Source organism: Macrosteles quadrilineatus, unplaced genomic scaffold (assembly GCF_028750875.1).
Source record: "Macrosteles quadrilineatus isolate MER2022 unplaced genomic scaffold, UCM_ALF_1.0 Scaffold_8__2_contigs__length_117827958, whole genome shotgun sequence".
NCBI lineage: Eukaryota > Metazoa > Arthropoda > Insecta > Hemiptera > Cicadellidae > Macrosteles > Macrosteles quadrilineatus.
Window position 1 is genome coordinate 29257897 of NW_026542601.1, and position 18397 is coordinate 29276293.

An 18397-nucleotide genomic window follows, 5' to 3' on the forward strand; every position below is an offset into this window, starting at 1 on the left:
CTAAATAACCGAATTTGAATTTGAACATAGTTCAACATTTTGCAGAATAAACGTATACATGTAAGTTTGCAAAACAAAATAAACCTACCGGTATGTCGGTTTAGTTATAACAAAAATAAAACTTAGATATGAAAAAACAAATGACAATAATATATTTTGATAAACAACATTAGTTACATGCACTATATCTCGTAGATATTGGTAACTTCTACGAGCTTGCCTGTATTATTTATTCAAGTATGTCGCCTACTGTGATTTAACTTATTCCATACTTAATTACTAATGCATATATTATTTAGTAAGCCTGTCTGTATTATTTATAATTTATCTTATGAAACTTATTTATTGTGCATGTAAACCTTAATTGATGTAGTTTGATTGCATGTATCTCTCTGATTACCTTGTTTACTATTTATTGACATGATCTATTGCATTTTATGTATAATGTTTAATGATCAAATAAATCTATCTGTCGTTCACGGACACAAAAAGAATCCCGATCTATCCATCTACCTACAATAACATTTATGATATAAACTAGAAACAAACAGTAAAGACAAAAACACACTGCAGAAGTGCCGCTGCCGGCTACAGTCAACAGTCCTGTGAGAGTGGAATGGAAGTTGGATGGAAGTCAGTTGCAGTTCAGCACAATGTAGTCTGCTTCCGGCGACCGGCGGCGTCGGCTTCCCGCGTAGGCCTATTCATGGTGGTAGATAGTGTACACCCAACTTACCTTCTGCTTCTTCCGAACCATCGCCACTCGCCAGTAAACCGTAAATTTTGGTTTACTATAAAATCAATCAAGAAAGTATTGCAAAACGGTTTATAACTAATAAAATTACTTTAAAAAAACTGTAATAATGATATCAATTAAATTCACTGAATAATACGATTTTCACGCATATTTCACGGCTGTTAAAATTCACACATAATTCCCGATTTTCCCTGAATTCCCGGCCGCTGACAACCCTGTATAAGGAACCTTATTTCACCACCACAGGAGTGCAGGGGTTTTAGCCAACTGAACCCACTAAAAAAATCCAAACTGCGGTTATAACATTTTCTTTTGAAAGGGACTTTCCTCTAAGGATTCCTAGAAAGACAAGTATGGAAGAGACTTATGAGTACCTACCCCCTTTAGTTTATAGGAGATTGTAGCACTTAAATCAATGATAATTTAAATTGGTTTTTGTGCAATGTTAAATCCAAAGATCAGTCTTCAAATATTCATTTGGAACTAATCCCAGCAAAACTTACCTGGTTTAGGTAGAAGTACTTGTCGGCTGCCAACAGACCGTACTTGAGCTTGGTCTCATCACTCAGTCCAGCCAGTAGCTCGTAGAACACATGATAGTTGCGTTCATCAGGAGCTTGTGTCACTATACGCGACTTCTCTAGCAGATACTCCGTTACTTTGGCACCCAGAATCACTCCGCTGTGGATGAAAAGTTTTCAAATTTAATAATAGGTAGTCAAAACATTTTTTTGAAGTAGACATATTAAATTTACTTACGTTATTTGTATAGGCCTAATAGGCCCTACCTTTGAGCCTAGTGGTTAGCGCCTCAAACTTTGATGCGAGATGTACGAGTTCGATAACCGGCAAATACACAAAACATTCAAGGGATTTGGACTGCATTCCCTTAAAAGCGCATGATACAGTTGTTGTCTCTCACTAATCCAACACTAGTGTACATGTTGCTCGAATTTGAGCAATTGCAAAGTATTACAGGAGTTAGAATAATAGTCATATTTACAATGAGTTTAGAAGAGTCAACTCAAAGATTACCGGTGTGTAGCTCAGACCATGTTTATCTTCGTTATTGATAAACCTAAAGCATTCCGGCCGGTTTTCTCCTTCTCAAAATGCCTCGCTGTACAGGCAACACAGGTCATTGATAGAGGGCCAATTGAGAACAAAAAGTTGTTTTGGGGTAGTGTTAGGGCGCATTTGTAACCCAATAGTTGAGATTGTCCAGGGTCAGGTGCTGACTGTGATGAGTTAAGCCTATTACGCGCCACTGTTCTGTAGCTGCGGTCATTATCATGATTACGCCCCCTGTCTATGTTTCGTTGTCGTCGCATCGGAGGCATTTAAAAGAAAAAAAAAACAAATAAACAAATTATAGCTACTCAAAACAACGATAAATGCACAAATTTAAGTTACAATCATGCTAACACGATCCGTCATAGCGACACAAAACAAGGATAAATACACAAATTTAAGATACAACCATACTATCACGATCCGTCTTGGGGGTTATGTTTACACAAACTCAAATAGTAAATAAATGTACTCAATGCGTTTTGTTGAATTGAAAAATAAATAACAGCAATTAAATTATACAGCTGATCAAAATGTAAACAATTATGTTCTTCATAAGGATAACATGGGAACTTTCAAAGCCACTGGGGCAGAGCCCAAGGGACTTTTTCAAAAATGTAAGGCCAGTTTGCAAATCTAGGCGACACGCTCCTTCCAAAGAGACGTGAATGGATGAAATCGGTCAAGAAATGGCGGAGGACTTCAACCGACAAAGTTTCATGTAGCATATTAATTATATAGATTTTGTAGTCCAATATACTCGGTAGTTTACCACACTGCCGACAGTCTCATCAGTGGGAAAAGCCAGTCTTTGCGACAAGATTCCCCACACAATAGTATACTCACCGTCATTGTATAGCCTAGTATTTGTACTTTTTGTTAACCTAATTGTGTTTTTAAATTGCGCGCTTGATATCTATTAATAATGCGTTAGAAAATAATGGTCATATTTTATCTTGATCAAGTGGATTAAGGAAAAACCCCATCTTGATTCAAAAAATTTCTTCTGAATCAAAATTCAACACTATCCCGGTCTTTTACCTGTCAGATTATCAGGAGACAGCTGAACTTTCATTGAAAATACTACTGAAAGAAATACAGTTAAACTAGCTACAAACAAAACATAAATACCTAGAAAGAACATAATATACTATTGTTGCTAAGTTTTACACTGAATTATTTTTTTTTTCTATACATTTTTTACCTCCCATCTAAATTAACCTCTTCGCAACTCGAGTCTACGCACAGGCCCTGCCTATGTAGACTTTTTCCTTTGTTATAGAAGGTATTTGTTTTTTTTACACTTTTGTTTGCTTTATTTCTACAGTATATAATTTTTATTGTGTTATCTAGTAAGTAATGTTTGTTGTATTATATTTAAGTAAAGAAAAAAACAATGTACTCATATGTATATAATTAATGGGAAATAAAAATATTATTTCATTCATTCATAGAAACATCTCAACGCTATAGCTGAGTAACATATTTACTGTGGCAATGCAAACACTAAATTATTTGAAATGTATTTGAGCTTATGAACATTTCCTCCTTCCAACAACAAATAAAATAATACAAAAACCAAAGACAAACAAAATTTAGTATTTGACAAAAAATATGAAATTTAAAATCAACGACCATAGCTAGCTGAAATATAATCTTTTCTAAAAAAGTTCCGTCATCAACCATATGGCTTTACCTTACAAGATAAACCAATATATCAATTATATGAGAAGTTCAGAAAATTAAAAACTTACTCTTTGAAATGCACTTCCAGGAACTTTCCAAACCGAGAAGAGTTGTCGTTTCGGACGGTCTTTGCGTTACCGAAACTCTCCAGGAGTGGGGACGCCTCTAATATCTGCTCTGTGATGAGATTGGAGGGGGCTTTGTTGACTGCTGCAAGATACTGCATAACCTGTCATATGGGACACATAATAGTAGTTAGCATTGATTATAGTACCTCCAACACCGTCCTATAACATCTAGTTTAGCAACAGCCCTGGTTAGACTATGATTTTTATCATCTCTAAGGGACTCCAATCAGATAGTAAAAACATTACAAAAATTATAAACATTAGGTTCTCAGGTATGTGTATCATATTTCTTATTCCTAAGAAATACACTTCTAATTCCTTGAGACTTTGAAAAAAAATATTGGATTTTTGTTCCTTTATAATTTTTAAAGGAATGTGTTTTAATGTTCATGTCCTGTACTACATGCTCCCAACATATGATCATCCTTATCAATTGACTCTATGACTGATTCAACAAAATTCACAATTGACATAATAGTGGATGGGAACTTATCTTTCCTAAACAATTGGATGTCTAGAAACGCATGTAAGCTTTGTGTTTTAAATTTGGTAGTCCTCAACAGAAAATGACTAAAAAGTAGGACATGAAGTTGTCTGCATAATAATTTAGCGTAATTTCTCACCAGTTTTGTACTCTCAGTTTTCCCGCTACCAGACTCCCCAGAGATGACGACCACTTGTGAGCTCCTGGGCAGAGCTGCGTAAGCCGCAGACCCGATGGCAAACAGGTGCCTGTAAACAGTTGACACTTTTTAGTTACTAGTGTTTTTCATGATATTGCCACAGTGGAATATGGAAAAGCAGAATACAAGCTGGGCTATTTCGAGTAAAATGTTAAGAATTAAAAGATCAGAAGAGGGAACAGAACAGTTTAAGACAGAGTAGAAAAAGCAAGAAAAAGATGGTTAGGACTTGAGATAAGAATTTGTGGTATGGGGGGAATAATACCAATTGTAGGGATGGTCAAGTCTCGAAATTTCGGGAAATTTTCGGGAAATTTTCAATCTCGTTACACGAGACAAGATTACTTTTTGGCCGAGATTTTTATCGAGACGAGAAAAAAAAAAAATTAAAAACGCCTGCAGAAAGTCAATGCAATACCCGCAATACAGGAGCGTGTTGTAGTTGCGTTTCCTTTTCGAAGGCGTTCTTATTTAATCAATTCTTTTAATGTAAATATTACTTTAATTCTTTTAATGTAAATATTACTTTCATTATTTTAATAATATAATTTTAATAACATTTGAGAAGTTTTGTTAAGTGTAAGCAGTGTGAGGAATGTTTTGTTACTATAAAAAAAGTCAAAACAAGTAACTATTATATAAAAATTAATATTGCTTTTATTTTATGATTTATTTTATTTTAGGATAAGTTGAACTCTATCCTAACTGATATCACCATGTTTCCTAATCGTAGGCATTTTTAATAAGTTAGGCGTGATTAATAAAAAAATGTTATGCTGATGTTATTTAATGAAAGATTGTAAATATTCTTGCCTATTATCATTATTTTAGTATTTAAACAGTCATCTAACAATGTTACAAAATCAGGTAAAAATTTCGAACGTGCATTTCCCGTTGTGTATGAGAAGAGAAATCTCGTTTCGATCTCGTCTCGAAATTTTATGAGAAATAAAAAATCTCGTCTCGTCTCGTCTCGAACTAAAACTCCAATCTCGTCCATCCCTAACCAATTGTAAACATAGAACAAGGTTGATAGATTATGTGAAGAGGGATGAAGTAGAGAAGAGTGAAAAGGCAAATGGTAAAAGAAGAACTGAAGGATTAGGAGCAGATGGAGAGGCCCACTTGCACCTTAGAGTTTGTCACGCTACTATCTTTGAATGCCATATTCCCATTCTAAAATGTATCAAGGGAGAAGTAAGGTAGGGAACTTGCTTTTGGACAACCGTGCGCTTTCAGCTCTAGTATGTTATACCATTATGTTATGGAATATACTTGTGACTAGCAAGGTTGAGCCCAAACGGTGAGCACTGTGTGGAAATTCCTATCCCACAGGATCTTCCTTCACCGTGAGCGTTGTAGTACAATGAGCGTGTCGGGGAGGTGTTGGACTTTGACCTCAGCAACTAGTGCTAGACACCACTTAAGTGTACCATTTATTGAATGTTTCTCTGTACTTAAGTTTTTTGAGGATACATCAACCCTGTGCTTTTTGAAGTACAGTTTACAATGGAAATGCAGTCTGAAAATCATCCCCTTGTAAAGGACTAACAGTTTTTATAACAAAAAACTAAGTGATCTTTTATTTTGTTTAAAAAAAAAAACTGATCATTAGGAGGAACGATTCTCTCAGTTAAAGGACATACACAGGGTTTTTTCTTCAGAGAAGTAAGGGATAGAAGAAACATTTAACGGTGCACTTAATCTACCACTCAGCCTCTGTTGTCTAGTTCTCCACTACTAGTCGTCAAACTCCCCTACTAGTTCTCCTTTCCCCCCTCGCCATTATGTGCTCTAACGCTTACGCTGGAGGAAGACCCTCTCTGTGCGAAAGGAACTTCCACACAGTGCTGGCCGCTCAGACTTTTCTTTGCTTGTCACATCTATATTTCTCCAAGCGCAACAACATACTACATACTTACTAGCACAACATACTAGAGCTGAAAGCACACAGTCTCCCATTTAAGCAAGTTTTTCTCTGTACCTTACTTCTCTGTGGGGTTTTTAAAATAGGCTACCACCTCTATCTGAACTATAAACTGTACTCAAAGAATATGTGTTCTTAGAACCTACACCCAGTAGGCATATTTTGTTTTATAAAAATGAATTTAAACTATCTTATAGGCTACTTCATTTCACAATCAAACTAAAGTATAAGATCATCTTTGGTGGAACCAACAATTCTTCTATTGTTGTTAAGACAGGTATTTACAAATAGGCCTACCTATAAAATTTACTTAACAATCAGCTGTACATGTTTATACTTACGGAGGAAGTGTTCCTAAAATCTGCCCCTCGTACTTTTTCACGACGTCCAGGCCATACATGTCGTACATCTTGTAAGGATTTACAGCTACAAGAATACTGCCAACGTAAGTCTGAAATTTTAAATGTAAAAAATCAAATTTTTACAAAGAAAAATTTTCAAACACATTCTTTTAATAGTAACCTTAGTCAGAAATAAAGTAACACAAATACTATAATAATTTAGAAATAACTCCCTGTCCCAAAAAAACCAGCAGACTAAGTTAATTTCCATTTTGCTGGTTGGATTTTTACTAAAAAAGGCCTTAAACATGTAAGATTATTGGTCCCTATTTAAATAAGATTAAGTTTATTGAGTAGGTACCTACTTAAGTTTACTGCCACAGGGAAAGTAACAAAGTGTTATTTTGTTAGATAATATGAAGTAAAAATACATTTTGTCTAGTTAGGCCTACAGATTTTTAGTAAAAAAGGTCTACTCACGTAAATAAGTTCTCTGTCGTAGCGAATTTTTAAATTCCATAGTAGCGACGCTTCGTTCAGGTCCCTGAAAAATTTAAATAATTTTTAAGTTGAAAACAGGCCAACAACTGCAGGCAGTTTCATCTCAAACACAAGGCAAAAAATAATTTAAGCAACAGAGTAGTAAGTAGTAGCTAAGGGAGTATGTTTAATCTATGGTAGTAGAGTGCTGTATTTCCTTAAATTTTATTCATATCTCACTATTCAAGCTTCTTCTGTAGGGTTTTGAATACCGTATACACTTGAGATCAAGAATCAAGAATTTTTATTTCCACAAAATGCAGGGTTACATTCGATATTCAAAACCAGGGATATCATATTATTACTGTGTAAACTTACCTATGTGTATATACAGCACCTGCCAGACAAAAACCCAGGTGTTTAGAGAATTTTTGGGGAGCTTGACAAGCAGGGGCTTTCTGGAGACTTTAGGTGTTAATAGAGGTATTTTATACTATTACTATGCAGTACTGGAAAATTGCAAATTTGGTACGTTAATCTATGCCACAGTCAAGTGCTTAACTAATGAAATATTTACAGATTATTAATTCACATTAGTGACATAAGTCACATTGTTGTCAGTCAACTGATAAAAAGAAAACATTTAGGCTACAATCACTAATGAAAATTGGGGATACCGTTTATTAAAATATTCAATGGGTTTTCGGGGACATCCGGGATCCTCTACTAGTTAATACAGGGCCTCATTCTGGAGATCTTGCATATCTAAAAGACCCAATCACCCTGTGTATTGAGAAAACTACCTTTTTCATGTTAGGGTTATTATATTAAGCCAGGTTATGGCTTGTATACCCGGTTCGGCCAGATTTATGAGGGTTTACTGTACAAAACTACACTTCTTTGGGTCTACTTAGTACCTACTTAGTCATGACTGCTGGTAGCTATTGTGTAGAGGTTAGTCGAGAAGAACACCGAATACACATCTTATACAACTTAGATTGAGTCGCTAAGTTTTCTGAATTGTTCACAAGGAGTTATAATGTTGGACTAGTTAAACTGAAGTTACTTACGAGAGTTGTATCATGTCTTCGACACCATTCTGTCCGAGATCTTGCCTTCTCCTTACCCCAGTTGCGGAAGTCAACGAGAAAACTTGTGGCTGAAACATCACACAAATAAATTAATATCGGTCTGTATACAAACCATGTTATCTGTGGTGCTGTTTAATAAACTATTGACAAGCCATTCGTCTTTCCAAAAATCTGAGTCACATCCACCAAGGGAGTTTAAATACTTACTTAATGTGTATTAGACCTATTAACCTAGTCTATGTTTAATTTTTTTTTCACATTTTAGATGGAATTTAAGTTATTGCCAACTTAAACCCTGAAATAAACTGACAAATGAAGTTTATCTATTTATAAATGTTTTAATTTTTGAGGAACGTTAAAGTTAACTTACTTATTAACATTGAGTAGGCTATACACGTATAAGTTAAACTCAATGTAATAATAATAACACTAACTAATACAGTACTAAAACAACAACTACTATTTTTGATTACTACTACTATTTTTTGATACTATTTTGTTTCCTGTCATTTCAAGTTGTAATGTTTTTTCATTGTAAAGTGGCTATGCCGTTGGGTATAAAGGCTGCACTTTACTTTAGGTCCTACACTCATTCAAATGAAAATATTGATCGATATATCGAATGAAACAATCGAATAATCGTTATTTTCATTCGGTTGTTTGTGTAGGACCTAAAGTAAAGTGCAGCCGGTATAAATAAATAAATAAACAAACCCTATGTTGTGTCTCATATATGTTTTATTATTTAGCTCTGTTAAACGAACCAAAATTATTCAACTAAAATAATGAAGTGATCACCTGACACCTTAAGGCCTGATGATGGTTCAGAAAAACTGAAACTAGTTGTCAAAAACAGCAACAACTAGGCCCTATATGCAGGTATCATAAAAAGTTAACAAAACCCCTCCTTACATGGATCTCACTAATAAACAAATAGGCCTAACCACTAAAATGTCAGTTATAAGTTTGATAAGGAAAGAACAATTACTCCAGTAGGCTACCAAGTGATGATAATATGAAGGTTAAATGTTTGTATGTCTATGTTTTGTTTAGTTAGGCCTAATTATGTTTTGACTTGAGCTAGCCTATTTTAAGGCAATTATTGTGATGACTTAGGCCTACTATTATAGAATCTTACCAAAACATTCCAAATTCAAGAAAGATGCCCAATTCAGGATCTTCATAATCAGTATTGGAAGTTGAAATAAGTTATTATAAGTCACAAACAAACCCCTGCAAAGCCTGTTAGGATAGGACTAAAAAGAAATTTAATTTACAAGTGCTAAGTTAACTAGTGCAATGAAGAATCCAGTTCCAGTAACTCATTGAAAGAACGAAAGAAGCCAAAGTTAACCTAGCTTTCAGGGAATGTCAAGTGTCAAGTGAAGTGTTACAATACAACACAACATAAAACATAACAACAACAACCAAAATCAGCTGTCAAATAACATTTCAAACACAGATTTATTTAAAACAGCTGGTTGGAGTTTTTTCACTCTTTCGGTCTTTCACGCTGAAATCGATTAATATAATAAACCGTTGATCATAAACTGTGTTTAGCATCAAATGCGTACGGCGGGCATAAACATATCATTAAATTGTCTCCAGCTGAAATATAAATTTATTAAATTCTATGTAATTATTTTTTGTCCAGCGAGTAATGTTAATATGAGTACCTACATAGTTTACGTAAATTATCTTCATTAGGTTTGGCCCACAGAAAAATCCCATTAATTAGTTTATAGTCTGTGGTTTGGCCTCGCTGAAATATTTCATTCATCACAAGCGTAATTTTCCGCCAAACATTTACTTGGGGATAGTACCGTAAAAATATCATCAAGCAGTAGCGGTTCTAGGGGGGGGGGGGCAGGGGCTAAAGCCCACCCGAGCCCACCCCCCACCAATTGGACCATAGAAAAATTAATTTAATATTTCGTCTTAAAAACGTAACAGAAGTATTTGGGTACAGTTCTAGACGTAAAAAAACGTTAGAAAGTCGCCAAACGAATTTAAAATACAATTTTTTTCCGAAGGTGGAACACCAGACCCTTTCTCCTTTTGTTCCACTACACCCCCAAACCCCACGGTAGCGCCCCCTTGACAATGTTCAAGAACTGCCACTGCATGACATCAAGGACCGTACATAAAATGTCTGCTCTCCATATAAACGTTTCGCGGACGTTTCTCTTGTCTTTCTCCGGGCCGATCAGTCAGCCGTGTAGTATTTGCCCCACTGCCTGGGGGAAGGAAAGGACCACCATTACATCTTTACTCTATGCTCGACAGACGAAGAGTTGCTGACCGTCTGTGTTTAGCCGTTTAGCGTTTAATCGTAGTTCCCATGACGGCCACCGGCCACCGACAGCGCTAACAGTGCTTTGCATATTGCATAAAATTGCATATTACTACCGAGTATGAACATTTTAATGGGCTAATGGGCCTAAATAGCGTTACACTGCAAAATGGAGAAGTTTAGTTAAATTGCACTTTAAAGCGTTTAGAAGTTAATTTAGTTTTCAACCTAATAAGCATAGTTTAAGTTTACCGTGTATTATTTCTGATTCAAATAGTCAATCAAATCAATTATTTAAGACTAGGTGAAACCCGTCGAAATCGACGGTTATTTTCAAGGCCATTCATCGAACTGCGATAAATTGAGTGAAATTGTACATATTTTGAGCATTTAGCATTGTTTAAAGATTAATAAGTGTAAAAAAATAATGATATTGATATTAATTGCATTAGTTACCAAATATGGTTTATCATTCAATGAATAAAATATCTCCCATACTGTACGTCATCAGAGTTATTAGTATATTATCTGCTATCTCATCGTTTGGAAGAACCTTTAAATAGTATTAAAATCGTATTGGTGGATCTTTTGTAGCTAAACACTTCCGTGATTTCATCAGTGTAATGCAGATTAATCTATGATTTTATTTGAAAAAATATCTGTTTGTTGGGATGTCAGTTAGTTGTCTCAGCCATATCAATTACATAAAGTTGTCAATATAATCTCTCTACGGAATGTTAGGTGTAGTGGAATATACTTGAAGTGAAGTTGGCTTTTATTCTTAAACTGTTAGGGGCCTCCTCATTTATATGCGGCTTCATTGGCAACAAATAATGCAATGGCATAGCAATGAGGCATTTCCAAAAAGCAAAAATAATGTAAATTGGCTGTCACGTAAATATTGACGTTTACGTGCATTGTTCATCAACGTATCTTAACGTATCAACGTAAAGGATGATGTGATCTAGTTTAAAAGGAATACAGTATGACCTTTCTGTCATGACAGTAGCTGCTTAAATATTATTTACTCATTGGGCCATATTTACAGCCAAAATGTTGTGTTATTTTCAATAACATATAAGTAAGTTACATAGATTTTTTTGCTGCTGATCAGTGCACTTTAAGAATATATATTTTAGAGATAAATTAAATGGTTTTTGTTGCTGAGTAGCGCTAGTAAACATGCACAACCCTTTTCGTTAGTCTAATAACATTCAAAGGCTCTCTAAGAATTAGAAGAAGTTCTTATTTGTATACATATCTATATTATGTTTTCACTAAGCTGAATGAATACATCAAAGTAACCTCTCTGAAAAGTCTGCAGTATATTGCAGTTTTCCAGCTTAATGACTTACTTTATCATGCAAATATTTCTACATACATATTGTAAAATGTTTTATCCAGTTGCTGTAAACTACTATTAATTTAACAAAATATGGACACGGTTCAAATGGGCACCGTGCCCTACTGCACTTGTAGGCTATTTTTTTGTATTGTATTACACAATTGAATATTTTTCCAATGATTGAAAACATGTATGACAATTATCTCATGAACCTATGATGATCTGCCTAGTATGATAAAAATAAAGACAAAAATGGTGAAAAGGGCAGTCACCAACCCGTAAAATAGATATAAGGTCAATAAGAAATAATTTTAAGAGTTACTATGATAAAAGGATTTCCACTGATTTCGTCATGGAACACGTTATATATTGCAAAACATGATATAATACAGAATGAAATTAATTGAGCGGAGCGAGCGAAGCGAGCGAAGCTCTTATACGTCGACTTTTATGCATTTCGTAATACGCAAACTCCTCCTAGACGGCTGAATCAATCGTTTTCAAATTTTGCATGGTGATAAAGACCATATCGGTGAGTGCCAACATCTATATGGCGTTAAAAAAGTCTCTCAGGAATCCGTAGAAAAATGAAACTGAAAATCACATTTTCTTAACATTAGTCTTATGGGTTGCTAGGTAACCATGTTAGCTGAATTAAATAACAAGTAAAAAGTAAACAAAAGATTTGAAGTTTTAGCATGTGTTCATAATAAGCCAACTACCCACAGTATACTAGGAAATTACAAATACAGTACAAAAGGAAAAACATCACTTGTTAATATTGAGCAAAGATTATACTTAAGATTACTCGATACATTGTAGTCAAGGGTAGCAGTGCGAAGTCTAGGATCTGTTTATGACGAATACATTAAGGTATCTGCAATCCTAAAATGCTATGGGAAGGGAAGGAAACAGGTCCGTGACGTAGGAAGTAGTGAAGGAAGTAGTAAAGGCAATCATAAAATGCTATGGGAATAGAGGGAAACAGGTCCGTGACGTAGGAAGTGATATGAAGGAAGTAGTAAATGCGAGCAGTCCGGAGTGTGGGGACTGTTTATGACGATAAGATTAGGGTATCTGCAATCCTAAAATGCTATGGGAAGGGAGGAAAACAGGTCCGCGACGTAGGAAGTGGTGAAGGAAGTAGTCAAGGCGAGTAGTCCGGAGTGCGGGAACTGTTTATGACGATTAGATTAAGGTATCTGCAATCTTTAAGTGCAATGGGAAGGGAGGGAAACAGGTCCGCGACGTAGGAAGTGGTGAAGGAAGTAGTCAAGGCGAGCTGTCCGGAGTGTAGGAACGATTATGACGATTAGATAAGGGTATGGGCAATCAAAAATGCTATGGGAAAGGGAGGGAAACAGGCCCGTGACGTAGGAAGTGGTGAAGGAAGTAGTCAAAGCGAGCTGTCCGGAGTGTGGGAACTGTTTATGACGATAAGATAAGGGTATGGGCAATCCTAAAATGCTATGGGAAGGGAGGGAAAGAGGTCCGCGACGTAAGAAGTGGTGAAGGAAGTAGTCAAGGCGAGCTGTCAGGAGTGAGGGAACTGTTTATGGCGATTAGATAAGGGTATGGGCAATCCTAAAATGCTATGGGAAGGGAGGGAAACAGGTCCGTGACGTAAGAAGTGGTGAAGGAAGTAGTCAAGGCGAGCTGTCTGGAGCGTGGGAACTGTTTATGATGATTAGATTAAGGTATTTGCAATCCTAAAATGCTATGGAAAGGGAGGAAAATAGGTCCGCGACGTAGGAAGTGGTGAAGGAAGTAGTCTAGGCGAGTTGTCCGGAGTGTTGGAAATGTTTATGACAATTAGATTAAGGTATCAGCAAACCTAAAATGCTACGGGAAGGGAGGAAAACAGGTCCGCGATGTAGGAAGTGATGAAGGAAGTAGTCAAGGTGAGCTGTCTGGAGCGTGGGAACTGTTTATGATGATTAGATTAAGGTATTTGCAATTCTAAAATGCTATGGAAAGGGAGGAAAATAGGTCCGCGACGTAGGAAGTGGTGAAGGAAGTAGTCTAGGCGAGTTGTCCGGAGTGTTGGAAATGTTTATGACAATTAGATTATGGTATCAGCAAACCTAAAATGCTACGGGAAGGGAGGAAAACAGGTCCGTAACGTAGGAAGTGATGAAGGAAGTAGTCAAGGTGAGCTGTCCGGACTGTGGGAACTGTTTATTACGATTAGATAAAGGTATTTGCAATCCTAAAATGCTATGGGAAGGGAGGGAAACAGGTCCGCGACGTAGGAAGTGGTGAAGGAAGTAGTCAAGGCGAGTAGTCCGGAGTGTGGGAACTGTTTATGACGATTAGATTAAGGTATCTGCAATCTTTAAATGCAATGGAATGGAGGGAAACAGGTCCATGACGTAGGAAATTGTGTAGGATGTAGATGTGTGGATTTATGTATCTCCAATACTACGGTGCTTTCAGAGTGAACTAATGATTTTCCCCGAGCAAAGCTCGGTCCCCAGGTACTATAATCAAATGACGACACTAGCTTGAGGTTCGTGACGTATGAAGAGGTTAAGGAAGTAGTAAAGGTGAACAGTCTGGAGTGTGGAAACTGTTTATGACGATTAGATTAGGGTATCTGCAATCCTAAAATGCTATGGGAAGGGAGGAAAACAGGTCCGCGACGTAGGAAGTGGTGAAGGAAGTAGTCAAGGCGAGTAGTCCGGAGTGCGGGAACTGTTTATGACGATTAGATTAAGGTATCTGCAATCTTTAAGTGCAATGGGAAGGGAGGGAAACAGGTCCGCGACGTAGGAAGTGGTGAAGGAAGTAGTCAAGGCGAGCTGTCCGGAGTGTTGGAACTATTATGACGATTAGATAAGGGTATGGGCAATCAAAAATGCTATGAGAAAGGGAGGGAAACAGGCCCGTGACGTAGGAAGTGGTGAAGGAAGTAGTCAAAGCGAGCTGTCCGGAGTGTGGGAACTGTTTATGACGATAAGATAAGGGTATCTGCAATCCTAAAATGCTATGGGAAGGGAGGAAAACAGGTCCGCGATGTGGGAAGTGGCGAAGGAAGTAGTAAAGGCGAGCTGTTCGGAGTGTGGGATCTGTTTATGACGATTAGATTCAGGTATCTGCAATCTTAAAATGCTATGGGAAGAGAGGGAAACAGATCCGCGACGTAGGAACAGGTGAAAGAAGTAGTAAGGTGAGCAGTGTGGAGTGTGGGAACTGGAAACCGTTTGTAGCAGTTTTAATGTATCTGCAATGCTGAAATGCTATGAGAAGGGATGGAAGCATGCCCAAGACATAGGAAATTGTGAAAGAAGTAGTAAAGTCTAGCAGTACGGACAGTGGGGATGTTTGTTGCAATTAGATTAACGTATCTAAAATACTAAAATGCTATGGAAAGCGATGAATATAGGTCCACGACGTAAGTGGTGAAGGAAGTAGTAAAGGCTGGCAGTGCAGAGTGGGGGAACCGTTTGAGCAGATGGATAAGTGAATTTGTAATACTTAAATGCTATGAGAAAGGAAGGAAACAGGCCAATGACGTAGTAAATGGTGAAGGAAGTAGTAAGGCTAACAGCGCAGAGTGTGGGAACTGTCTTTGGCAATTACATTAATGTATCTGCAATTCTAAAATGCTATGGGAAGAGAGGGAAACAGGTCCACGACGTAGGGTGTGGTGAAGGAAGTAGTAAATGTGAGCAGTGTTGAGTTTGGGAATGGATTAATGTATCTGCAATGCTAAAATGCTACGGGAAGAGACTGTAGACTGTAATATGTTAAAAATGATTACGAAGCACAAATTGATACATATTTTCGATACATGCAATCGTTTACAATCGAAATTTACAACTGAGTTGACAACAGCTGATTTTTACTCCATAGAGGCTAAAAACGATTTTTACTCCCTAAATATTAAAAATGCTACTTTAGACCCGCAGCGCATGCATGAAAAAATACTGTTTTTACTGCAGTAAGACAAAAACAACATAATATGAACCCTTGATGACTCCGCTCAATTTTGTGGATGCCTCTGCGAACGCCACCTAGTTTTTAAATCAGACAATAACATTGCAAATGCTTCTTTTGGACAATTCAGTAGCTCCCAATAATTAATGTGTCTTGTTTAAAATACAATTTAAAAATTAACAGCTGTTTCATTAAAAAGTATTCATGGCCAAAATGTAAACAAATCTGTAGAGGGATCTTTAAAGGCTTCTGGGGCAGAGCCCTAAGGGAATTTACTTCGTTTTTCTTTTGATAACTCATTTACAGACCAAGACCTTTCTTTTGACACCCCTACCAAGTTTCTACGCCCAGCGGTTCTCTCAAATTAGTGGAGACAAAGTTTCCAGTTAAATTTTTAGATTCCCCCATGTTAATCTTATGGGAGAAAATCCAACTTTGATGGAAGATCCTGCCCAAACTAATAAAGATATCAAAAAACGAAAAACACTTTGCAAAAATACAGATCAGGGCAATTCTTTTGACACTTTAATCATCGAAATCGGTCAAAAAATGAGGGAGGAGTTCTGTTCTCAAAAATTGGCTTAGCGTATTATATAATATATAGAAGATAGATAGATGGGGACACTACTATGGGAGTATTATAACCCAAATATGAGTGAAGGATGAGTGGCGCGATCTTGTTGTCTTGTTAGTGACTTAGTCCACACCTTTATTAATTACCATGATTACTAATGGACTCTACTATAAGAGAGGTAGATATTTATTTTTTTTACTGCAATACACTATTACAAAAATGTACAATATTTGATGGCAGTAGAAAACAATAATATATAATCACACAGTAAATAACGTTTACAAATTATTGTATGCCAATAAAAATAATAATATAGTTCTTATACAGTGATTGATCACTGCAATAAATCCATATATCAACAATTTACTTTATCTTTACCCGGTACCTAATTTTTAAACGTTACACTTATCGTCATTTCTATTTGCACAATAATCCAATAATAAGATTCAGGAATCTTGATTACGGTACAAAAATAGACTTTCTTACCTCTTATGTAAGTGAAGTTTTTATCTACGAATTTGCTGTTGTCTAATAATTTCGTTTCATGCGCAACACGTCAAAACAAAACCGTGAATGCCGCTGTTGGAAGTGATCGATGCATTTTGTTCGTTTCATGTTTTACATGTTTTGTGTTGCATTGCATGTGTAATTAATTTAACTCATTCATTTTATGTTGCTACGGTCCCCTTCGTTAGTTATTGTGTAGGTGGATCGGCTTTAGGATTTTTGATGAAAAACCACACAGTAATAGTTTATGTAGTTTTAATGTAGATGAAAGAAACGAAAAAATGTCACATGTTAGGCTACACAACTTTACTAACTAAAGCCTACTTTGAAACTATATAAGAAGTAGTTGATACTGTTATTACTGTTCAATAACTAAAATGTGGAGTGGTGATAGTTCTATTATGTCGAATAACTCGAGGATATAACGTGTAACGGTCGCTACTCAGTACGCACTCAACTCACATGGCGTCACAAGATGGCGTCGGCGTGGTCTGTTATCCACCGCGCACACGTACAGCTCACTCCCTCAACGTTCTATCTCAGACTGCCTTCACTACAAGAAACGAAATACTTTTGCAACACGCACCCCCTGGTGGTCTTTTTTGGCAACTCTGTACTTCGTTACCGGCGCTCCGTCAAGTGGCGCGCCTGGTGTTTAATTCTGCAAATAGTTATTGATTTGTTTTTTAAGAACTATCGCTGTCGTCCGTTTTCCGTTATTGAATTTGTGTTAGTCCTTAGATTTAATATTATTTAATTTTAAAGATTTGAACCATCACAGATTACCCCCCTGAATTTTTATAAAAATTTTTTGTTTACGAAATATTTTTTTTAAAAATTCACGATATCGCGTATCACCACGTCCACTTACATTGTAGGTACCTATAGATAATATCATATAAAACATAAAAATAACTTTTGCATTGAGCACTTATATTGTTCCTGAATTCTCAAATTCTACCTACTATTAAAGTCAAAACACCAAAATATAAATAATATGTTTGGATACCTTAAAAACAATAACACTGTTGCAAAGCGTCTTTTTCATACTAATATTTCACTTCATAGAGCTACAGATACCAATAACAAACCTTTCTTCTTCTTCTTTTATATGTAAATAAAAATGGATAGGTAGATCTTAAATCACTAACCCTAGGGTTCCAGTGGCTTATATACTCTAACCTACGTAGAGCTCCCAATTTGCCCTTATAAAATCATACACCTCAAACATTTTTTTATACATTAGAAAACCCAAAATTACTTCACATTACAATCTTTTCATAATTACCTTATTTCCTACCTAATATTTACACAATATATATATATATATATATATAAGAAATAAAAAACATTAATACAACAATTAACTGAGTTATGAAAAATAAGTATTTCCATAATAAATCAAAAATGGTCACCATTCATTGTTGCTTCAAATCCAGGAGATGATGAAAAATTGAAATTGCGGAGGTTATCCTAAAAATATTGTAGGCCTATATCTATTCAAAGTATTTCTTTAACTGCCTAACATTGTATGTACCCTTGATTTTGTTTTTACTCTCATCCCGCAATACATAT

At 36.1% G+C, this 18397-nt stretch overlaps 1 protein-coding gene across 2 annotated transcripts in view; it reads right to left on the reverse strand.

Annotated features, from left to right (window-relative positions):
* The window catches only part of LOC128999264 (unconventional myosin-XV-like), a 170801-nt gene that overhangs the window by 77873 nt on the left and 74531 nt on the right, over positions 1-18397 (reverse strand). For both annotated transcript variants that reach the window (XM_054425659.1, XM_054425658.1), the window contains exons 4-9: positions 8144-8232; positions 7074-7137; positions 6594-6703; positions 4266-4374; positions 3583-3743; positions 1261-1438 (exon numbers count right to left, since the gene is read on the reverse strand). In XM_054425659.1, the coding sequence (XP_054281634.1) occupies positions 1261-1438; positions 3583-3743; positions 4266-4374; positions 6594-6703; positions 7074-7137; positions 8144-8232 (711 nt within the window). The remainder of the gene's footprint in view (positions 1-1260; positions 1439-3582; positions 3744-4265; positions 4375-6593; positions 6704-7073; positions 7138-8143; positions 8233-18397) is intronic.